General features: G+C 48.1%; 1 protein-coding gene across 1 annotated transcript in view; it reads left to right on the top strand.

Annotated features, from left to right (window-relative positions):
- The window catches only part of LOC123771020 (protein SpAN-like), a 137,734-nt gene that overhangs the window by 86,416 nt on the left and 26,880 nt on the right, over nt 1-24,438 (top strand). Inside the window, exon 7 of the mRNA XM_069324431.1 lies at nt 16,085-16,219. Within this exon, the coding sequence (XP_069180532.1) occupies nt 16,085-16,219 (135 nt within the window). The remainder of the gene's footprint in view (nt 1-16,084; nt 16,220-24,438) is intronic.

Raw genomic sequence — 24,438 nt, 5'->3', positions numbered from 1 at the left:
TTATTGTGTCGGTGATTCCTGTTGAGCAATTCTGTGGGGTGCCTGGTCGTTCTCTTCTGCAGTGTAATGCTCTGTTTTGTGATGTGCTTCTCTTCGCAGTTCTGTACGCCAAGGTTGTCCCTTGTCTATGCTCCTCTATGTGCTTTATCAGGAATCCTTCTTTCGGGTGGTCAAGGCTAGGGCCTCGATTGTGCCTCCTTGGTTGCCTTCTAGTCTTCGGCTGCCCGTTTGTGGTTATGCTGATGATACTGTTTTGTTTGTGGCTTCGGAGGGATCTGTCGGTGCAGTGCAGGACCTTCTTCTGCTTTTTGAATTGCCCACAGAGGCAGTTGTCTATCATGATAAGTCGTGTTTGATGGGTGTTGGTGGGTGGGTTTCCCACCTTGTGTGGGCTGGGTCATGGTCTCTGGTAGTTTCTTGTATTCGGGTTCTTGGGCTCACCTGGTTTGCCTCGTATGATTGTTTCTTGGAATGGAACTGGAGTGCTGTTTCTCGTTCTGTTGGACTTGCAGTTGGGTTGTTATCGGATCATCCGTTAACAATCTGCCAGCGGGCGTTGCTTGTCTCTTGCAAGGTGTTGTCACAGGTGTGGTACGTAGCTCAGTGTTTCCCTTTGGATCACAGAAAAGCCCGAGGGCTGGAGAGTCAGGTGTATAGGTATTTGAGTTGTGGTCGGTACCATCCAGTTCGTCGTTCCACGTTGGTGTTGGCTGTGCGGGAGAGGGGTGTTGGTATTCCTGACGTCTTTACCTAGGCCAGAGCCTCGTTCTGGGTCTCGTTGCAGCAAGGGTCGGCTATGGGTGGGGAGCTAAATGCGTTGTGCCCCCCTCCCCGCTCAGCTCGTTGATGCCGTGAGGGGGGCTTAGTGGGCAGCTGCCGGAGTGTGATGCTCCTTGGGACAGTCCTCTGTCCTTTTCTAGCCTTGTGCTCCTGCTGCCGTCCTCTCCAATTGTGCTGAGCACCTTTTCCTTTTCCTTCTGTTTCGTGTTTCTCCCCCCCTCTTCTCCTATCTGCTTGTCGTTTCCTGCCGACCTTTTGCTTGTTTTGGATCTTTCTTTGGACTTCTTCTATTTTGACGCCCGGGTGCTTGAGGAGGCATACTCTTGCACCCGTAGAACTGTTGCACCCGACGTCTCAAGTGAGGGGAACCTTTTATTGTCAATCCCCCTTTCGTCGCTGAATCCGATCTCGACGGACTGACGGTTCTTAAGGTGGCGTTTGTGGGGCATATACTCATGACGCACCCCTAGGGGGCCCCGGCATGATCGGCGATAGCTTCCTGTTGGGTGTCCTGCCTCTAATTGTGGCTCCATGGTGGGTATGGGGGCACATTCGTGGATGAATTTCTTTCTCTTCGTCTCTATGTCAATAAATGTTTCCGTTGTACCCTCTCAGGCTCATGGGGTGGGCGACCAAGCCCCCGAGTCGGCCTTTATTGGAAGACCAGGCTCTGTAGCTCCCGCTGCGTTGGGCCCCAACCTTGCTCCTCCTTTGACCGTCCTGCCTTCTTCCCCCAGCTCCCCTCCCTCCTCTGTGCTCCTCTGTGGTTGGGTCGAGCCTCCAGCCCCCAGTGGTGACCACTTCGTCCCCTGGTGCGACTAAGTCTCTCGTTGTGACTACTGCGCCTTTTAACCCCTCTCTCTCTGGGGGTTCACAACGCCGTTCGCGTCCCAGCCGCACTCGCTCGATTCCTTCCCATAATGCCGCGTATCAGGCCTTGTTTGGTCCCGCTTCATGGGCCAAATACTTTGATCTCCTCCCTCTTGATTCTGCGCCTCCTGACGATTTCTCCCTCCATCAGCATCTTGTTGATTCCGTGGATGCGTCTGTCACCTTCAACCTCACTCGTCTCGGTACACGTGTCGTTGCTGCTCCTTTTCAGGATGCAGCTTCACACTTGGCAGCCTTTTCTTGCCTCGGCGAGATCCCTGTTCGGGTCTCCAAGAATGTTCAGATGAATGCCAGTGTTGGCACTATTCTCCTCCCGCCCTATGTTGCAACCGGTGTTCGGAATCTGCAGGATTGCCACGATGATATTCGGCATATTCTTGATGCCCAAGGCCATTCTGTCCTCCAGGTTGACTCGTTTACTCGTCCCCCTCGTGGTCGTCGCCGTCAACCCCTTCGTATTGTGAAGATCACCTTTGATGGTAGGACCCTTCCATCCTCTGTCATTCTTGCTGGTGCTAGGTGCTCTATCCAGGAGTATATTCCTTCTCCTCGGCTTTGTAACAAGTTTTGGAAGTTTGGGCATGGTGCCCTCCGCTGCTCTGGGACTGACTGTCTCTGTCCTTTGTGTGGGGGTGAAGGTCACTCTAAGTCGGAGTGCACTTCTCCCCAAGCTCGCTGCCTCAACTGCGATGAGGCCCATCCTACCTTCTCCCGTGCCTGTATCCATCACAAGCTTGAGGCGGCCGTCCTCAACTTGAAGCACCGGGAGCGTTTATCTTTTCCTGAGGTGAGGCGCCAGGTTCGCCGGCTCCCGCCTTCTGCTAACGTCTCTTATGCTCGTGTGTTGCGCTCTTCCTCTCCTTGTCCTTCACTCCTTCCTCAGACTCACAACCGTTTCCGGGCCTTGGACCCTGATATGCCCACTGTCCCCTCCTCTGTTCCTTTGAGTTCTGTCCCGAAGGGTCCCCCTCCTGGTCCTCTGTCTGGGGTTCCCCTTCTTTCTACCCAGTCTGTTGCGTCTCCTGTGTCTCCTGTGTCTTCTTCCTCGTCTCCCTCCGATCCTCCTTCCCATCCTCTTCCTCCATCTATTGGCTCTCCCCACCGCCTGTCGGTGCAGGCAGATGTCCATCGCTCTCCTAACGGCCGTCGTGTGTGCTCTCGTTCAGCTTCTCCTGTCGAGACACTGGAATCCGTTGCCCGGTACGTAGTTGCTGGGACACCGGTCTCTTTAAGTCAGAAGCGTAAGCCTGGCTCCTCTCCTTCCTCCTCCCCGGCAGGTAAGAAGGCTTCGCTTTTTCCTTGGCCCCTACTTCTGGCTCTGTTGCTCCTTCCCCTCCCATTTCTGTGCTTGCACTCCCTGTTCCTGCTATGGAGGTTTCTTTGGCCCCTGCTTCCCTTTCGGTTGCTGCTCTTGCTGAGGTGCGCTCCCCTCTTTATACTCCCCCTCTTCCTTCTGCTGTCCTTGACTGCTCCTCTCCGTTGTCTCCTCCGCTTCCTCCTCCTCCGGACCCTGCCCGCCCACCTCTGGTCTGTTCTCCCGCATCCTTCCCTCTGTCTTTGCTCAGTTTATCCATGCCCCCTAACCCTGACTTTGCTGACCCTGATCCCGACCCTGATATTCTTTAACGTGCTGTGTTGCTCTTTCGCCTTTGTTTCTTCCTTGTTCTCTGTTGTTGTCCTTTCCCTTCTCGTCGATGTCTATTCTTCAATGGAATGTTCGAGGTAATTACGTCAATTTCCTCGAACTCCAACTTCAGATTTTGCAGTTTTCACCCCCTTTGTGTCTGTCACCAGGAGCCAATGCTTGGTGCTCGTCCTGGTCGTTTTCGTGGCTATTCCTTTCCTTCCCCCCCCCCCCCCACCTCTCAGCCGTTGCTGGGGCTCCTAATTCTTCTGCTCTCTTGATCCGCGCTGTTGTTCCCTTTGTTCCTTTCCTTTTTCCTTTGCCTCTCCATTGTTCTGCTGCTCGTATCTTTGTGGGGAAATGGTACACAGTTTGTTCCATTTATCTCCCCCCTATTGTCCCGCTTTCTCTTCCTGATTTGAAACACCTCTTGGACTCCTTGCCGGAGCCTGTGCTCCTGCTGGGTGACTTCAATTGTCGTCATTCTCTTTGAGGTGATGTTCTCACGAATACCCGGGGTCGCCTTCTTGAGCCGTTTCTCCTCTCTTCTTCCCTGTCTCTTCTGAATTCTGGTGAGCCCACTCATTTGGACTCTCGGACTCGCACCCTTTCCTGAATTGATCTTTCTCTCTGCTCTTCTTCTCTTTACTTAGATTTCACGTGGCAGGATCTTGATGACCTCCATGGCAGTGATCATTTCCCTATCCTTGTTTCATTTTTCTCGTTTCGTCCTTCCCTCTCTTTTCCTAGGTGGCAGTTTGCTAAAGCGGACTGGAACCTATTTACCCTCAGTGCTGCTCTCTCTAACCTCTCCCTTCTGCCTCTCCCTCGCGCTCTCCTCCTTTTTCATGACACTGTCTTCGACGCTGCCCTCCGCTCTATTCCTCGCTCTTCCTCTCGGGGTCCACGGAAGTGCGTTCCCTGGTGGAATGCAGACTGTGCTCGGGCTGTCCGCTGTAAGCGTGCAGCCTGGAAGAGGCACCGCCATCGGCAGACGACCGATTCTTTTCTTTTCTTTCGGAAAGCGAGTGCGGTGGCCCGTAGGGCCATCCGTATGGCTAAACGTGAATGTTGGACTTCTTATGTCTCCACAATTACGTCTGAAACTCCCCTGCCACAATTCTTGAAGCGTATCCGCAAGATTGCGGGTATGTTCGTTCCCGATGTTTCCCCGGTCCTTCACCTCTGTGGTACTCTTGTGGCGGACCCGTTGCAGGTCGCTACCGAACTGGGTTCTCACTTTTCTTCTGTTAGCTCTGGTCTTCATCTTCCCCAATCTTTCCTTCTTCGTAAACATGTCCTTGAGTCTCGTCCTTTAGATTTCTGCACTCGTCTTCGACTTTCCTATAACGATCCCTTCTCTCTCTCTGAACTTCGTTCTGCCCTGGCCCTCTGCGGTTCTACGGCGGCGGGCTCCGATGGTATTCATTATGAGATGCTTCGCCATCTCCCTCTGTGCACATCTCAGTATTTACTGAGTCTGTATAATCGAATCTGGGAGTCGTCGTCAGTCTCTGAGGACTGGCTCGATGCCGTTGTCTTCCCTGTTCGTAAACCGGGGTCTCTGGGAACTTCCCCTAAGGACTTTCGCCCTGTTGCCCTCACAAGTTGTGTCTGCAAACTCTTTGAACGTATGGTTAACGTTCGTCTGATGTGGTTCCTGGAACACCATCACCTCGTCTCCCCTTCTCAATTTGGTTCCGCAAGTGTCGCAGCACGACAGATGCCCTGGTGAACTTGGAGGTCTATATTCGTACTGCTTTTGCTGCGAAGACCTCCGTTGTTACCGTCCTTTTTGACCTGGAAAAGGCTTACGACACCACTTGGCGATATCATATTCTGTTCCAGCTTCATTCTTTTGGCCTTCGTGGTCATCTCCCTCACTTTCTCCGCAGCTTCCTGTCTCGTCGTTCCTTTCGGGTGCACCTTGGTACCGCTCTCTCTGCCTCTTTTTCAGCAGTACGAATGTGTGTCTCAGGGTAGTGTTCTGAGCACTACTCTTTTTCTGGTTGCCCTCAATGGTCTTATTTCCTCTCTTCCTTCAGGTGTCTTCTCCGCTCTCTATGTCGATGATCTTACCCTTTGTTGTCAGGGTGATGATTCGCCTCTCCTTCAGCGCCGGCTTCAACTTGCGATTGATGCTGTGTCGTCTTGGGCCACCAATCATGGCTTCAAGTTCTCTACTTCTAAGACTTGTGCCATGTCTTTTACTAGGAAACGGGTCGTTCTTCGTCCCTCTGTCACTTTATGGTCATCCCCTTGAGTACAAAGATTCCGCGAAGCTTTTGGGGTTATTCCTTGACACTCGTTTATCTTGGTCTCCCCATATCTCTTACCTCCGTGTTGAGTGCTCTAAGGCCCTTGCCCTCCTTCGGGTATTGTCCCATACTTCTTGGGGAACGGATAGGCGCACTCTCCTTGCTTTACATTCCTCTCTCGTCCTGTCTAAGCTCGATTATGGATGCCCTGCTTACTCATCTGCTTCTCCTTCTACTCTTTGCCGTGTTGATGCTTTGCACCATACTGGGTTGCGCCTCAGTTCTGGTGCCTTTCGTTCGACTCCCGTCCTTAGCTTGTATGTTGACCCTGGCTTCCTGTCTCTTCAGGACCGCCGTGATCACTACTGTCTTCGCTATCTTGCGCGATTCTTACAACATCCTTCCTCTCGCCTCTGTCGTGCTTTAACTTTTACCCCTCCTGCAGTTCCTGTTCTTCTTCACCACCTCCCTCTTTCTGTCCGGTTATCTCGCTTACAGGATTTTCTTTCCGTTCGTGTTTCTAATGTTTCTCCTCGTGTTGTTCCTTCTATGCCCCGTGGAGAGTCCCCCTTCCGCAGTTTTGTACATCCTTGACCCGCATCACTAAAGCTTTTACCCCTCCTACGGTTCTAAAACGCCTTTTCCTTGAGCACTTTTCTTCTCACTCCCGCTCCGTTTCTGTCTTCACTGATGGGTCTAAGTCTGCGGACGGTGTTGGCTACTCTGTTGTTTTTCCTGATCGCACTTATATGTATCGCTTACCTCTGGAGACTAGCATCTTTACAGCGGAGCTTTATGCTATTCTCTATGCTCTTCGTCTCCTCCTTTCTCGTTGTCTGTCTTCCTTTGTAGTTGTTGTTGACTCTCGTAGTGCCCTCATGGCTCTCGGGTCCTTTATTCCGGTTCATTCAGTAGTTGTCGAGATCCAGCGTTGGCTGTTTCTTGTCCACAGTAAATTTAAGTCGGTTGAGTTTTGTTGGGTTCCCAGCCATATTGGTGTGTGTTTAAATGAGCGTGCGGATGCTGCCGCCAAGGAAGCTGTCCGCTCTTGTCCCATCTCTCATAAAGGTATTCCATATTCCGACTTTTACCCGGTTATCCATTTCTCCATTCATACCCGTTGGCAGACTTCTTGGTCGTCTGTTACTGGTAACAAACTTCGTACTCTTAAATGTTGTGTTTCCTCGTGGCCGTCCTCCTGCCACCGTAACCGGCGATGGGAAACAGCTCTGGCGAGGTTGCGTATTGGCCATACTCGCTTAACCCATGGTCACTTGATGGAGCACCGCCCTGCTCCTTATTGTCCTAATTGCATTGTTCCTCTTACGGTCGTGCATGTCCTTCTTGAATGTCCTGACTTCCAGGACGAGCGTGTGTCTTGCTTTCCAACCGCCCCTCGCGGTCACATGTCCCTCAATGGAATTCTTGGTGACTCGGATACTTTTGATATCGTTCGCCTTATGCCTTTTTGTTCTCGTATTGGCATCCTTGGTGATATTTAGCGCCCTCTGATTATTCCGCACATTTGATGGTGCTACATAGCCTTCCCGGTTTGGTGCCTTGTTTTGATAATTACTTAAATGCGTTGTGTATTTTCTTCTGTTCGGTTCGGTTTAGCTACTTAGTTGGTTTAGCGTCTGGTCGGGAGGTGGCTTTATGTACCCATCCTGTGTACTCCTTGGTGGTGGTGATTCTTTGGGTTCTCTGCTGTCACCCTGGCTTTATGTCTCTTTCGTGTAGGGCTGTGTATGAGGTGTTGTCATGTGCGTCCTAGGGTGGAGGACTTGTTCCCGTGCTAGGATTGGGGGGGATGTGTGGTTGGTTTGTGTGTGGGGGGGCGGCACTTAGCACTGCAGCAGCGGGAATTCCTTTTTCGGTTTTTGCATTTATCGTTGGCAACGAATGAACGGTTGTGGATGCTTGGGTTGCGTGACTCTGCGGCGTGTGTGCACTGTGGCGGCTTGGATGAGTCACAAGTGCATGCGTTTTATTCTTGTGAACGGATGCAAGGTCTGGTCGACTGGTTTCATGGTGTCCTTGAGGTGTTTTGTGGGCCGGAATATCGGAATGGTGTTTTGCGGTTCTTGATTTTTCCGCATGGCCCCCAGAGGGTGCTAAATACTTTGTGTATTTTGGTGGCTGATTATGTGTATTGTGTATGGGTTGGGAGACGGGAAGGTTACGGGGTGTCTCAGGTTTTGGGCTTCTTGCGGGGGTGGATGTAGTATACATGGTGGTGGGTGCAGCGCACTTTTTCGTTGGACTTTTGTCATTGGTTTACGGTTGCCTATGCTCGTGAGGTTGCCGTCGAGACAGTGGGTGCGCAGGTGGTTGGGTGGGTATGCTTGGTCTTGGGTGGGGTTGGGTTGTTGGGGTTTGGGTTCTTGGCTTGGGGTTGTGGGTTTGGGTGGGTGGTGGGGGGGGTTTACTTTGTGTTCCCCCCTCCCCTTCCTTCGGGCATCCTTGGTGGGGGGTTTTGGTGGGTTGTGTGTGTGTCGTGTATGCTGGGGCAGCTCCTGTGCCTGTGTGTGTGTACTCACCTATTTGTGCTTGCGGGGGTTGAGCTTTGGCTCTTTGGTCCCGCCTCTCAACTGTCAATCAACTGGTGTACAGATTCCTGAGCCTACTGGGCTCTATCATATCTACATTTAAAACTGTGTATGGAGTCGGCCTACACCACATCACTGCCTAATGCATTCCATCCGTTAACTACTCTGACACTGAAAAAGTTCCTTCTAACGTCTCTGTGGCTCATGTGGGTACTCAGTTTCCACCTGTGTCCCCTTGTTCGCGTCCCACCATTGTTGTATAGTTTATCCTTGTTTACCCGGTCGATTCCTCTGAGGATTTTGTAGGTTGTGATCATGTCTCCCCTTACTCTTCTGTCTTCCAGTGTCGTAAGATGCATTTCCCGCAGCCTTTCCTCGTAACTCATGCCTCTTAGTTCTGGGACTAGTCTAGTGGCATACCTTTGGACTTTTTCCAGCTTCGTCTTGTGCTTGACAAGGTACGGGCTCCATGCTGGAGCCGCATACTCCAGGATTGGTCTTACATATGTGGTGTACAAGATTCTGAATGATTCCTTACACAGGTTCCTGAACGCTGTTCTGATGTTAGCCAGCCTCGCATATGCCGAAAACGTTATTCTTTTTATGTGGGCTTCAGGAGACAGGTTTGGTGTGATATCAACTCCTAGATATTTCTCTCGGTTCGTTTCATTAAGTACTTCATCTCCTATTCTGTATCCTGTATCTGGCCTCCTATTTCCACTGCCTATTTTCATTACTTTGCATTTACTTGGGTTGAACTTCAACAGCCATTTGTTGGACCATTCACTCAGTCTGTCTAGGTCATCTTGTGGCCTCTTACTATCGTCCTCAGTTTCAATCCTCCTCATAATTTTTGCATCATCGGCAAACATTGAGAGAAACGATTCTATACCCTCTGGGAGATCATTTACATATATCAGAAACAGTATAGGTCCAAGGACCGACCCCTGCGGTACTCCACTCGTAACGTCTTGCCAATCTGAGACCTCACCCCTCACACTGACTCGTTGTCTCCTGTTACTTAGGTACTCCTGTATCCAACGGAGTACCTTCCCCTTCACTCCAGCCTGCATCTCCAGTTTTTTCACTAGCCTCTTGTGTGGCACTGTATCAAAGGCTTTCTGACAATCCAAAAATATGCAGTCTGCCCACCCTTCTCTTTCTTGCCTTATTTTTGTTGCCTGGTCGTAGAATTCAAGTAACCCTGTGTGTGACTTTCCCGATGCCTGTGGGTTCTGGGGGTGTCTGTTGCGTGTGTGTGTGTGGTGTGGGGGTTTATTCCTGGCTCTTGCGTGGGCCTATGCTTTTATGTTCCTGTTTGGCCCTTGGTATGAATTGGCCTGTGCTCCATACATAGAGGTAACGTGCTTCGTCTTGTGTGGCTGCGTGGCTGTTGGGTGTTGTTGTCTGTTTATATCTATCACTGTTTTTTCTGTACCTATTTTGTTTCTTGTTTCTTGTAGTTGTGTGTTTTTGCCTGTGTCTGTGGTTTCGGGGGCATATTGTTTTTATGTCCTGTTGTGCACCTGCGTATGGGATGTAGGGCTGGTGGTTATTGTGTGTTATCTTTGTCTTTATGTAATTACAGTTTTCTGGGTATGATTGTTTTATGTTATATATGTTATTTCTTCTTGTGATGTTTCTTTGTCATGTTCTGTTTTTTTGTTATGTATCATGTGCCAGTTAAGGGTTTTAGGTTTTCTACTTTGTATCATGTATACTTCATTCTTGATTTTATTGTGTATGTTTGGTATGTTTTCATGTCTTATTCCTTTGTAATGTTATCCTGTGTGTATTCATGTATTGTTTCTTCTGTAGTTACCTGTTTTGTTCTTTGTACTTTGTGTTTAAAAAAAAAATTGTTCTTTCACCCCGAGATCTTGTTTAGAGTATAGCAACCGAAGTCACCACGTTAATCACTGGTTCTGCAACGAGTACTGGGTTATTCATTTCTAACCCCAAACCAATTCATTGGCTAGAATTACCTCTATTCCTTGTACTGGAATACTTTCAACCCAACCAATATATAGGGCCAGTGAAATACGTAGATTTCAGGTACACTTCCACCAAGGGAGCAACATACAATGATTCTTGGAAACTTCCTAAAATTACACTTTGCTTCCCATCAACAGATATATCTTTCCGTAAAGCACTCCACATTATCAGAGATAGAGCTTCACCACTGTCTCACAGCATAATCACCGACTTACTATCTATAATGCCCGCCACACTTCGACGTATAAGGATCAAACATCTCGTTTCTCATCCTCGTTATCCAACTGTAGTGGACAGGCTTCCTCGGATGGTTGAGAAGATTTAACAACAATACCTTCTTGTTGGAGGTGTGACTTGACCGCTGCTTTCAAGTCGGAGCCACATGACTGGTCCGACCACATGACCAACACACAGGTTCTCTCAACCACTCCTTCTTGGACTTACACTTTTCGGGCTGCCAGGATACTTCTTCCTTTCTCCTTCTCTAAACCCATATCTTCCTTCACACCTTCATCTGGAATACTGTTCACCTTGCTTAGCTTGATGTCTCGTCATTGACCTGCGAGTCAATATATATTCATCGTCCATCATAGCGGCTTATTTCTAAATTTTTGTCTGTACGCATCTGGTACTAGTGGATACGCATGCAATACAACCCTTTTTACAGCATCGTAATCATCTGCATCACTCACTGAATGTAGAGTAGGTAGTTTGTTTGTGTTTACCGCAAAAGCCCAATCATAATTTCCCAATTCTCTTTAGGCCAGTTTAATGATATGGCTAACTTTACAAAAGTATTACAAAATTTTGACACCTCCTTTTCATTAAATTTAGGCACCATCTTAATGTTCCGGACTGGGTAAAAACCACAACTACTATCACAGGCACCACCTAACCTTAACACTTGAAGTTCATGTTTATCCAACTTGGCTGTTTCCTTCTGTTTATTTCTCTCAGCCATCTCCATTTTTTCTAGGCCATCCCCATTTCCATTTTCTTTCCAGCCATTTCTATTTCTAATTTGTTTATTTCTATTTCACACTGTATTTCAATTTCTCTAAGTGCTCTAATCTCTAGAGCACTAATGTTTAGTCCTGTCTCTTATATATCGCTTGCAGCATCATTCTCGTTATTAAGAGACACGTCCTCTTCACTACCTTTAATTTTGCCTCCCATTGCCACATCACTTTTTACCGTTTAACCCATCTTCATGAGTGTACACTTTAGACAAAATGTCCACTCTCTTATCACTTGACACTTCCAATTACAAGTATGAACTTATCAACATCAGTTCTGGCTTTAACAAAAGCTTCAATTCTTTGAGGTAAAAGTTCAGGACCTGTTCAGGAAGTCTTGAATCTCGTCTAACGAACTGATAGTTGGTTTAGCTGCCATGTCGAATGTACAATAAACATTTAGAAAAAAACGCAAAATCATCTAAAACAACCCATCACATCCACCAATGTCACTGGAAACTTGAGACAAGAGGAAATGATCCCGCTGGGGATGCCATTAATGTTACGAACTCCTCCGTAACCGGGTTCTATTACGCTCTCTGATCTTTATCAAGTCCAGAGATACATAACTTCGATGAAATGCAGTCTAATGTTTAAGGTAAGATAAATAAAATGAAAGAATTTAAAATGTCCCTTTTTATTAATAACAACTACCACTATATATCCTCCTCTGATGAGGCCTTCCAGAGCATTACTACCCCTCCCGCTAGCTTGCTTCCATGGTGACGGACACTATTTACATCCCTCTGACGAAGTCTACCAGTGTAACACTAGCCCTCATACTAGCTTTCTTCTATTGTGACGTCTTCTAGCGCTCCACTAGCCCTCTTGCTAGCAAGATCAAACAATGAAGTCTGCCCGCACACCACTAGCTTTCTTGCTAGCACGCTGAAACAATGAAGTCTTCTGGCACCCCATTAGCCTTCTTGCTAGCACGCTCAAACAATGAAGTCTGCCAGCGTACCACTAGCTCACTTGTTAGCATGCTCCAAAGGGGAAGTCTTTCAGTGCTCCACTAGCATCGTCTCTAGTACGCTCCAGCAGAGACGTCCCGAAGTCGACCAGTGTACAGCTTCACTCCTTCTGCCTCTTCCTTCTGCTACCAGTCACCGGTACCTCATCACCTCCCAGAACAGCAGACAAGAAGATGGGAAACATTTTTAAAGTGATGGTTAACTGTTTTAACTCAGAACCTGCATCATAGATGGCACCGAGGTTCGTCACAGCATCCAACAGTCGTCGCGGCTGGACGTGTCTCTTGTTGCTCCTCACCAGACAATGGCTAGCCGCACAGAGTGAGGGAGCACACTTCCATCAGCACTGTGATCCGATGAAGGGATGCTAGCTGTGTTGCTTGGCTGAGACCTCACTCGTGGTTCAGCCAACAAGTACCGTGCTGTACAAAAGAAAGGTTAAGTTCCGAGGGGACTACGCTTTCACGAGGAATGAACTACTGAGGATCATCAACTCCACCACTAACACGAAACTAAATAGCTTTCGTCAAGAGGAAGTAGGAGTGGTACTCTTGTATTCCCATGATGAAGATCTGAAACAGTTCTTTACTTGTACAAACCATGCAGCCCAGAAGATACTAACCTCCCTCTCACCCCACCACCTCGATATATTGCAAAATGAATCAGCGTTGCCAGGAGAGTGAGCTTATGGATCAAGAAGCCGACGACATTATCGCCAACATCAACTAAGGAAACACTGACTTGACGGCAATCTCGGCAAGTATCATCTCTACCACCATCAACCAGCGTCCTACACTGAAGGTAACCTTGGCCATGGCAGCTGCGGTGACCCTCGCCACCACCAACAACCAGCGTCCTACACTGAAGGTAACCTTCACCACGGCAGTTGTGGCGACCCTCACCACCACCAACAACCAGCGTCCTACACTGAAGGTAACCTTCACCACGGCAGTTGTGGCGACCCTCACCACCACCAACAGCAGCTCCGGCTACCCCTCGCCACCACCAACAGCAGCTCCGGCTACCCCTCGCCACCACCAACAGCAGCTGCGGCGACCCTCGCCACCACCAACAGCAGCTCCGGCTACCCCTCGCCAACACCAACGGCTTTAAATGTTTCGGCATTGCGACACCACCCAACCTTGTATAAAAGGAACGCTACTTGCAGTTGAAACTGTGGTTCAAGTGTTATCAGCACTTACACATTATCAACAAGTGCCCACAACGCGACGTTAAGTGCAGAACCTGCGCCCAAGACCACCACTATACAGCCTGTAATGCTGGTTATCAACGGTGCGCTTCTGGTGCTCTGCGATTGTGGCCACATTACTTTCTCACATCTCTGTTCACGACGACATTAACAAATAAAGCAAATTGCCAAAGTTAGGCAACCTTCCACCTCAATTTTTTGTTTAATTATCAGGAGCGATCGCCAAGCCATTACAACTTTATAGCACTTCTGAAGGGACAGGATTATGATTTGGGATGAGAAGTGGGGAAGGAATGGTGCTCAACCACTTGGGCGGTCGGGGATTGAACACTGACCTGCATAAAGCGAAACCGTCGCTCTACCGTCCAGTCAAAGTGGCTGGGTGCCCTCCACCTCAAGCTCCACCAGAAGATCAATCCCCCGAGCGACACCTGCGTGCATCAACAATTTCCCACTCAACAGCAACAGATGAAAGTTTCAAGTCAAGGTGTTTAGGCCACCGCCCTGTACTTCACTCCTCAGTCTGTATGTGACAGTCCTCTAGCACCATCAATCCTTATAATCCGTCATAAATTGTTATTTAGGAAATCGTTCTCCTACAAAACTATTCCATGATGTGTTACAACTCATATGATTATGATCACTATCGCCTGGTCCACTCTGTTAGACAACAATGTGCCAAAAATACTATTATACCCATATTGGCTCTTAAATACTTTTTAACAAAAGAATCAACTAATTTATAAAAATCATCTGCTTTCACATTATCAGTTTTGTTAATTTAGTTTATTTCGACTACAAAATGTCACTTATAATACAACCCGAGACGTAGATGCCCTAGATATTTTTTGCCAAAATTACTTTACTTCCAATCTGTAGAAATTTTGTGGTCCGTATATAACTTAAATTATTATATCTTTATTATTTTTACTTAATTCTAATCAAATAGTTTGTGGCTCAAATTTCATCCCTTCCTTCAATCTGAATTTTAAATGATCTCTGAGAAATTTCCTAATCGTCTCATCTGCTTTTCTGTGTGAAATAATTTGTCTCTTAATCAGATATTCAGTTAATGGTTCACTGTTATTTACATTCATCCACGTTTCGGTTACTGCAATAATATCTAATGTTCCTGCACACACAGGAGCATTTCCATCACTTATTCTGCTTCTAACTCCTGCTGTTTGTGTTGTACACCTTAATGATGTTGTCATGTCTTTTTATCAAACTATTTCTCTGCCAACACATGCTCGTATTGCCTTCTTTCTCTAGTTACACTGTAATACTGTACCTCTAATATCTAACAGTTTAGTCACAGACAAACCCCTACAACCATTCTGGGCTCAACATAGCCTGTACTGCACGAGGGATTTACTCCCGAGTAGTTGATTCTGAAAAAAACAAAACCCTACAACCACATCCCAACGAATTAACAGACCTAATGTCTGGGTAATATAATCCTTTCCAAGAATGCCACAAATGATCTGGTCCTCCTTCGCTCCCAACTAATGCAATGCTGCTATAGACTTGTGTATTAGTGCCTCACTCCAAACTAATCAAGTTTCATTTTCTTCCGGCTTTAATACAATAAAAACACTCATCTTCATCACAGTGCAGGCATTAAATTCTAACAACAGAAACGACACCTTTCTTCGCTCTTCAATATCTTTCACAGTCAAGGTCCCGTTGTCCATCTCTTGTGTTACAATTTCTTGACGTTGTCCATCTCTTGTGTTACAGTTTCTTGACGTTGTCCATCTCTTGTGTTACAATGACTTGACGTTGTCCATCTCTTGTGTTACAGTTTCTTGACGTTGTCCATCTCCTGTGTTACAGTTTCTTGACGTTGTCCATCTCTTGTGTTACAATGACTTGACGTTGTCCATCTCTTGTGTTACAATGACTTGACGTTGTCCATCTCTTGTGTTACAATGACTTGACGTTGCCCATCTCTTGTGTTACAATGACTTAACGTTGTCCATCTCTTGTGTTACAATGTCTAGAGAATAAGAAGCATGTGGTGTTACTTGCAGATGACTATGACACAAGTGACAGCATGTGGTATGTGGTGTCACTTGACATCAATCAGAAGAAAGAGATATTTTGGGTGCCATTTGAAGGATAGTCAGGATGATAAGTTGCTCTTGGTAACCCGTAAAATACAAACCATTGTGTTCTCTGTTTACTTATGATGACGATTTTCATTTTTTTTTTACCAATAACTGAAGAAAATCACATGACCGGGATTGCAGACTTTGTTTCGTACTGAAAGAGAAGAAAGAATACATTATCGAATAAAAAGCTTCCCTGACGTAAGCTGACATAATGATACAAATATTTTAAAATATGAATAACTATATGTTTTATTATCAAAAACCATTTATTTGTAGGGCCTTTTTGTCCTTGAATGTCTGTGAAATACTAATATGATAGGTTAATTCCTTGTGCCTCACTATTGAGAGTTTGTTTATTACTTAGATATTAATTCTTCGGTTATAATAATATTTTCATTGTGCATTTACTAACGTACTAGTGAGATTTACATTATTTTCATAATATTTACTAGTGATTTTTTATTGGGATGTAGTGAAGTGTTTGATATGGATCGAGTCTGTTAGGCCGCAGTTGTGTTTGTTCTGGATTACTGTACTCGCGAGTAATGATGAGGATGGTAATGCTCTTTCTTATTACTGAATGACTTTACTAGTATGGAGCCCATCTTTGTTATAAGTGTGTCTGTAGCTCTAGACACATACTGATATATATAAGAAGTACATTTGTCCACAGACAAGTGGCTGAAGGCGTGTAAAGTCGCTAAAGACCCGTGCAAGAAAGGCGGCTATTTTGGCGCCAACTGTAAGTGTGTGTGTCCCCCTGGCACCACCGGACCCCTGTGTCAGACTGTCACTGGCGGATACTACGGTAAGACCACCACGCTAACATCACCTCTCTCACAACACTGTGTACTACGGTAAGACCACCATGCTAACATTACCTCTCTCACAACACTGTGTACTACGGTAAGACCACCACGCTAACATCACCTCTCTCACAACACTGTGTACTACGGTAAGACCACCACGCTAACATCACCTCTCTCACAACACTGTGTACTACGGTAAGACCACCATGCTAACATTACCTCTCTCACAACACTGTGTACTACGGTAAGACCACCACGCTAACATCACCTCTCTCACAACACTGTGTACTACGGTAAGACCACCACGCTAACATCACCTCCCTCACAACACTGTGTACTACGGTAAGACCACCACGCTAACATCACCTCTCTCACAACACTGTGTACTACGGTAAGACCACCACGCTAACATCACCTTCCTCACAACACTGTGTTCTATGGTAAGACCACCACGCTAACATCACCTCCCTCACAACACTGTGTACTACGGTAAGACCACCACGCTAACATTACCTCTCTCACAACACTGTGTACTACGGTAAGACCACCACGCTAACATCACCTCTCTCACAACACTGTACTACGGTAAGACCACCACGCTAACATCACCTTCCTCACAATATTGTGTACTAAGGTAAGTGTGGGAAAATCTGGCTCCAGAAAATTAGTAATAATAATAATTTAAAAAATATCGAAGGTATATATAAAATATACTAGATGTATTATTTCTCCCTTTATGGGAGAAATAAATTAAATATATAAATTGGAAATAATTACGGGAACCAGTGCCTATGGATCTGTTGAATATAGAATAATTGCTCATGAAAATATTAAAGTAATAAATGAACTGTAGAATAATAATTAAATTATAGAGCCAAATCCTTCCACACTCTTCGGGGGTTAATATAATAGTACAAAGAAACTAATGCGTCACTTGTACAGTAAATTAGATATTAATACGTATCAAATAATAAGCCATTAAGATATTAAGAATATCAATAATAATTCGCATGGCAAAAACATATACATGTTAGTAAATATATGATCTTGTATTGAAGATCAGTAATTAAATAAATGTTATTAATCTACTAATTTATAACATAAACAGCAGCTTAGCTGTGTTGCAGAAATAGAAGTAAGCGTCCTGGCAGTCACGTCTTGAAAACTTGCCGAAACTGACTGCCCTAGAACACGCATTGCGGTAGAGGCTTATCTCCCTTCTTGTCACTATGGCACAACAAGCTGAAATACAGGTGAAATGTAAGATTTGCTTATACCAAAGCAATTTTACACCTATTTCTCAATGAAAAAGTGGCGACGATCTTGCATGGGACTCCCCCCTCCCCGCTCAGCTCGTTGTCGCCGTGTGGGGGCTTCGTGGGCGGCTGCCGGAGTGTGACGCTCCTTGGGACAGTCCTCTGTCCTTTTCTAGCCTTGTGCTCCTGCTGCCGTCCTCTCCAATTCTGCTGGGCATCTTTTCCTTTTCCTTCTGTTTCGTTTTTCTCCCCCCTCTTCTCCTATCTGCTTGCCGTTTCCTGCCGACCTTTTGCTCGTTCTGGTTCTTCCCTTGGACTTCTTCTATTTTGACGCCCGGGTGCTTGAGGAGGCATACTCTTGCACCCGTAGAACTGTAGTACCCGACGTTGAGAGCGAGGGGAACCTTTTATTGTCAATCCCCCTTTCGTCACTGAACCCGATCTCGACGGACTGTCGGTTTCTTAAGGTGGCGTTTGTGGGGCGTATACTCACGACGCACCCCTAGGAGGCCCCGACAAGATCGGCGATAGCTTCTTGTTGGGTGTCCTGCCTCTAATTGTGGCTCCATGGTGGGTGTGGGGGCACATTCGTGAATGAATTCTTCTTTTCGTCAAGATGATAACCCCTGTTTCGGCTGCTTCTGGCTTACCTTCTCAGGCTCGTGGGGTGGGCGACCAAGCCCCCGAGTCGGTCCGTATTGGAAGACCGGGCTCTGTAGCCTCCGCTGCTTTGGGCCCCGACCTTGCTCCTCCTTTGGCCTCTCTGACTCCTTCCCCTGGCTTCCCTCCCTCCTCTGTGGTTGGGTCGAGCCCCAAGCCCCCAGTGGTGACTACCTCGTCCCCTGGCGCGGCTCCTTCTCTAGTTGTAACTACTGCGCCTTTTAACCCCTTTCTCTCTGGGGGTTCTCACCGCCGTCCTCGTCACGGCCGCCCTCGCTCGATTCCTTCCAGTTCTGCTACCTATCAAGCCTTGTTTGGTCCCGCTTCGTGGGCCAAATATTTTGATCTCCTCCCTCCTGATTCTGCGCCTCCTGACGATTTCTCCCTCCATCGACATCTCATTGATTCCGTGGATGCCTCCATTACTTTCAACCCCACTCGTCTCGGTACACGTGTCGTTGCTGCTCCTTCTCAGGATGCTGCTTCCCGCTTGGCTGCCTTATCCTGCCTTGGCGAGACCCCCGTTCGGGTCTCGAAGAACGCTCAGTTGAATGCCAGTATTGGCACTATTTTGCTCCTGCCCCATGTTGCGACCGGTGTTCGGGACCTGCGCGACTGCCACGACGATATTCGACATATCCTCGCTGCCCAGGGCCATTCTATTCTCCAGGTGGACACGTTTACTCGTCCCCCTCGTGGTAGTCGCCGTCAACCCCTCCGGGTTGTCAAGATTACCTTTGATGGTAGGACCCTTCCACCCTCTGTCATTCTTGCTGGTGCCAGGTGCTCTGTCCAGGAGTACATTCCTTCTCCTCGGCTCTGCAACAAGTGCTGGAGGTTTGGGCATGGTGCCCTCCGCTGCTCCGGGACTGTCTCTCTCTGTCCTTTGTGTGGTGGCGAAGGTCACTCAAAGTCGGAGTGCACTTCTCCCCAGGCTCGTTGCCTCAACTGCGGTGAGGCCCATCCTACCTTCTCCCGTGCGTGTGTCCGTTACAAGCTTGAGGCAGCCGTCCTCAACCTGAAGCACCGGGAGCGTTTATCTTTTCCTGAGGCGAGGCGCCAGGTTCGCCGGCTCCCGCCTTATGCTAATATCTCTTATGCTCGTGTGTTGCGCTCTTCCTCTCCTCGTCCTTCCCGCCTTCCTCAGACTCACAACCGTTTCCGGGCCTTGGACCCTGATGCACCCACTGCCCCCTCCTCTGTTCCTTTCGGTTCTCTCCCGAAGGATCCTCCTCCTGGTCCTCTGTCTGGGGTTCCCCTTCCTTCTACCCGGTCTGTCGTGTCTTCTGTGTCTTCTTCCTCGTCCCCCTCCGATCCTCCTTCCCATCCTCTTCCTCCATCTATTGGCTCTCCCCCACCGCCTGTCGGTGCGGGCGGATGTCCATCGCTCTCCTAACGGCCGTCGTGTGTGCTCTCGTTCGGCTTCTGTTGAGACACTGGAATCCGTTGCCCGGTACGTAGTTGCTGGGACACCGGTCTCTTTAAGTCAGAAGCGTAAGCCTGGCTCCTCTCCTTCCTCTTCCCCGGCGGGTAAGAAGGCTTCGCTTTCTTCCTCAGCTCCTCCTTCTGGCTCTGTTGCTCCTTCCCCTCCCGTTTCAGTGCTTGCGCCCCCTGTTCCTGCTATGGAGGTTTCTTTGGCCCCTGCTTCCCTTTCGGTTGCTGCTCTTGCTGGGGTGCGCTCCCCTCTTTCTACTCCCCCTCTTCCTGCTGCTGTCCTTGACAGCTCCTCTCCGTTGTCTCCTCCTCTTCCTCCTCCTCCGGACCCTGCCCGCCCACCTCTGATCTGTTCTCCTGTTTCCTTCCCTCCGTCTTTACTCAGTTTACCCATGCCCCCTAACCCTGACTTTGCTGACCCTGATCCCGACCCTGATATTCTTTAACGTGCTCTGTTGCTGTTTCGCCTTTGTTTCTTCCTTGTTCTCTGTTTTTGTCCTTTCTCTTCTCGTCGTTGTCCATTCTTCAATGGAACGTTCGAGGTTATTACGCCAATTTCCTCGAACTCCAACTTCTGATTTCGCGGTTTTCGCCCTTTTGTGTCTGTCTCCAGGAGCCAATGCTTGGTGCTCGTCCTGGTCGTTTTCGTGGCTATTCCTTTCTCTCCCCCCCAGCCATTGCTGGGGCTTCTAATTCTTCTGCTTTCTTGATTCGGGCTGATGTTCCCTTTGTTCCTTTACTTTTTCCTTCGCCTCTCCATTGTTCTGCTGCTCGTATCTTTGTGGGGAAATGGTACACAGTTTGTTCCATTTATCTCCCCCCGAGTGTCCCGCTCTCTCTTCCTGATTTGAAACACCTCCTAGACTCCTTGCCGGAGCCTGTGCTCCTGCTGGGTGACTTCAATTGTCGTCATTCTCTTTGGGGTGACGTTCTGACGAATACCCGGGGTCGCCTCCTTGAGCCGTTTCTCCTCTCTTCTTCCCTGTCTCTTCTGAATTCTGGTGAGCCCACTCATTTGGACTCTCGGACTCGCACCCTTTCCTGTATTGATCTTTCTCTCTGCTCTTCTTCTCTTTACTTAGATTTCACGTGGCAGGTTCTTGATGACCTCCATGGAAGTGATCATTTCCCCATCCTTGTTTCCTTTTTCTCTTTTCGCCCTTCCCTCTCTTTCCCTAGGTGGCAGTTTGCTAAGGCAGACTGGACCCTATTTACCCTCAGTGCTGCTCTCTCTGACCTCTCCCTTCTGCCTCTCTCTCGCGCTCTCCTCCTTTTTCATGACACTGTCTTCAACGCTGCCCTCCGCTCTATTCCTCGCTCTTCCTCTCGGGGTCCACGGAAGTGCGTTCCCTGGTGGAATGCGGACTGTGCTCGGGCTGTCCGCTGTAAGCGTGCAGCCTAGAAGAGGCACCGCCGTAGGCAGACGACCGATTCTTTTCTTTTCTTTCGGAAAGCGAGTGCGGTGGCCCGTAGGGCCATCCGTACGGCTAAACGTGAATGTTGGGCATCTTATGTCTCAACAATTACGTCCGAGACCCCTCTGGCCCAGATCTGGAAGCGTATCCGCAAGATAGCGGGTAAGTTCGTTCCCGATGTTTCACCGGTCCTTCACCTCCATGATACTCTTGTGGCAGACCCGTTGCAGGTCGCTTCCGAACTGGGTTCCCACTTTTCTTCTGTTAGCTCTGGTCTTCATCTTCCCCAATCTTTCCTTCTTCGTAAACCTGTCCTTGAGTCTCGTCCTTTAGATTTCTGCACTCATCTTCAGCTTCCCTATAATGATCCCTTCTCTCTCTCTGAACTTCGTTCTGCCCTGGCCCTCTGCGGTTCTACGGCGGCGGGCTCCGATGGTATTCATTATGAGATGCTTCGCCATCTCCCTCCGAGCACGTCTCAGTATTACTGAGTCTGTATAATCGGATCTGGGAGTCGTCGTCAGTCCCTGAGGACTGGCTCGATGCCGTTGTCCTCCCTGTTCGCAAACCGGGGTCTCTGGGTACTTCCCCTAAGGACTTTCGCCCTATTGCTCTCACAAGTTGTGTCTGCAAACTCTTTGAACGTATGGTTAACGTTCGTCTGATGTGGTTCCTGGAACACCATCACCACCTCTCCCCTTCTCAATTTGGTTTCCGCAAGTGCCGAAGCACGACAGATGTCCTGGTGAACTTGGAGGTCTATATTCGTACTGCTTTTGCTGCGAAGACCTCCGTTGTTGCCGTCCTTTTTGACCTAGAAAAGGCTTACGACACCACTTGGCGTTATCATATCCTATCTCAACTTCATTCTTTTGGCCTTCGTGGTCATCTCCCTCTCTTTCTCCGCAGCTTCCTCTCTCGTCGTTCCTTTCGGGTGCGCCTTGGTACCGCTCTCTCTCCCTCTTTTCAGCAATACGAAGGTGTGCCCCAGGGTAGTGTTCTGAGCACTACTCTTTTTCTGGTTGCCCTCAATGGTCTTCTTTCCTCTCTTCCTTCTGGTGTCTTCTCCGCTCTCTATGTCGATGATCTTACCCTTTGTTGTCAGGGTGATGATTCGCCTCTCCTTCAACGCCGGCTTCAACTTGCAATTGATGCCGTGTCGTCTTGGGCCACAGGTCATGGCTTCAAGTTCTCTACTTCTAAGACTTGTGCCATGACTTTTACGCGGAAACGGGTTGTTCTTCGTCCCTCTTTGTCACTTTATGGTCATCCCCTTGAATACAAAGATTCCGCGAAGCTTTTGGGGTTATTCCTTGACACTCGTTTGTCTTGGTCTCCCCATATCTCTTACCTCCGTGTTGAGTGCTCTAAGGCCCTTACCCTCCTTCGGGTCTTGTCCCATACTTCTTGGGGGGCAGATAGGTGCACTCTCCTTGCTTTACATTCCTCTCTCGTCCTGTCTAAGCTCGATTATGGTTGCCCTGCTTACTCGTCTGCTTCTCCTTCTACTCTTCGCCGTCTTGATGCTTTGCACCATACTGGGTTGCGCCTCAGTTCTGGTGCCTTTCGTTCGACTCCCATCCTTATCTTGTATGTTGACACTGGCTTCCTGTCTCTCCAGGACCGCCGTGATCGCTACTGTCTTCGCTATCTTGCTCGGTCCTTGCAACATCCTTCCTCTCGCCTCTGTCGTGCTTTAACTTTTACCCCTCCTGCGGTTCCTGTTCCTCTTCACCACCTCCCTCTTTCTGTCCGGTTATCTCGCCTACAGGATTCTCTCTCCGTTCGTATTTCTGATGTTTCTCCTCGTGTTGTTCCTTCTTTGCCCCCGTGGAGGGTCCCTCTTCCGCGGTTTTGTACTTCCTTGACCCGTATCACTAAAGCTTTTACCCCTCCTACGGTTCTAAAACGCCTTTTCCTCGAGCACTTTTCTTCTCACTCCCGCTCCGTTTCTGTCTTCACCGATGGGTCTAAGTCAGCGGACGGTGTTGGCTACTCTGTTGTTTTTCCTGATCGCACTTATATGTGTCGCTTGCCTCCGGAGACTAGCATCTTTACAGCGGAACTTTATGCTATTCTCTATGCTCTTCGTCTCCTGCTTTCTCGTTGTCAGTTTCCTTTGTGGTTGTTGTTGTCTCTCGTAGTGCCCTCATGGCTCTCGGGTCCTTTAATCCGGTTCATCCAGTAGTTGTCGAGATCCAGCATTGGCTGTTTCTCGTTCACAGTAAATTTGAGTCGGTTGAGTTTTGTTGGGTTCCCAGCCATATTGGTGTGTCTTTAAATGAGCGTGCGGATGCTGCCGCTAAGGAAGCTGTCCGCTCTTGTCCCATCTCTCGTAAAGGCATTCCGTATTCCGACTTTTACCCGGTTATCCATTCCTCAGTCCTTACCCGTTGGCAGGCTTCTTGGTTGTCTGTTACTGGTAACAAGCTACGTACTCTTAAATGTTGTGTTTCCTCGTGGCCGTCCTCCTTCCACCGTAACCGGCGGTGGGAAACAGCTCTGGCGAGGTTGCGTATTGGCCATACTCGCTTAACCCATGGTCACTTGATGGAGCGCCGCCCTGCTCCTTATTGTCCTAGTTGCATTGTCCCTCTTACGGTTGTGCATGTCCTTCTTGAATGTCCTGACTTCCAGGACGAGCGTGTGTCTTGCTTTCCGACCGCCCCTCGCGGTCACCTGTCCCTCGATAGAATTCTTGGTGACTCGGATACTTTTGATATCGTTCGCCTTATGCGTTTTTGTTCTCGTATTGGCATCCTTGGTGATATTTAGCGCCCTCTGATTATTTTGCGTATTTGATGGTGCTACATAGCCTTCCCGGTTTGGTGCCTTCTTTTGATAATTACTTACTTACTTGCATGGGACTCACTGGTTTATATTTAGAGTCCATGCAGCCTAACGATGAACATCCTACAAGTTAAACATTTTGTAATCACAAATATTATAACTATTAGTAGGAACTTAGCATCTTAGTATTCACCGAGCCGAGTGTCTGATTGATGATGAAGCTGCTCCAGTACTTTGGCATCCGCTGCAGCTAGGATGACGTAAATACAGGCTAGTAAAATACACAAGCTCCGGACACTGCTTGTCAGTCAAAATATTGCTGCCGTCGCACTCCCTTCCTTCCTCTCACCCGCGCATGCGCAGTCGCTCCCAGTTGGGAGCCCGAGCGTAAATTATATTATTTATTTAATGTTAAATATGGTAGGAAGTGGGTATGACGGATATTTACGTCATAAATAAATGTGTTATGCGGCAATATATTTTCTCGTAATGCAGGTCAATTTACTAAGACGGCGCTAAATAAACGAGACAGATTTTAAAGTGGAAATTATTTTACATTATAATATTATTCACTGGAACAGCTAATCAAGCTGGGTAAATGAATTCCAGTAAACAATAATATATTAAATAAAGTAAACTTATTAATAATGATTATCCTTAATA

The sequence above is a fragment of the Procambarus clarkii genome, chromosome 14 (genome assembly GCF_040958095.1).
Source record: "Procambarus clarkii isolate CNS0578487 chromosome 14, FALCON_Pclarkii_2.0, whole genome shotgun sequence".
Lineage (NCBI taxonomy): Eukaryota > Metazoa > Arthropoda > Malacostraca > Decapoda > Cambaridae > Procambarus > Procambarus clarkii.
This window is presented reverse-complemented; position numbering and strand designations above follow the sequence as displayed.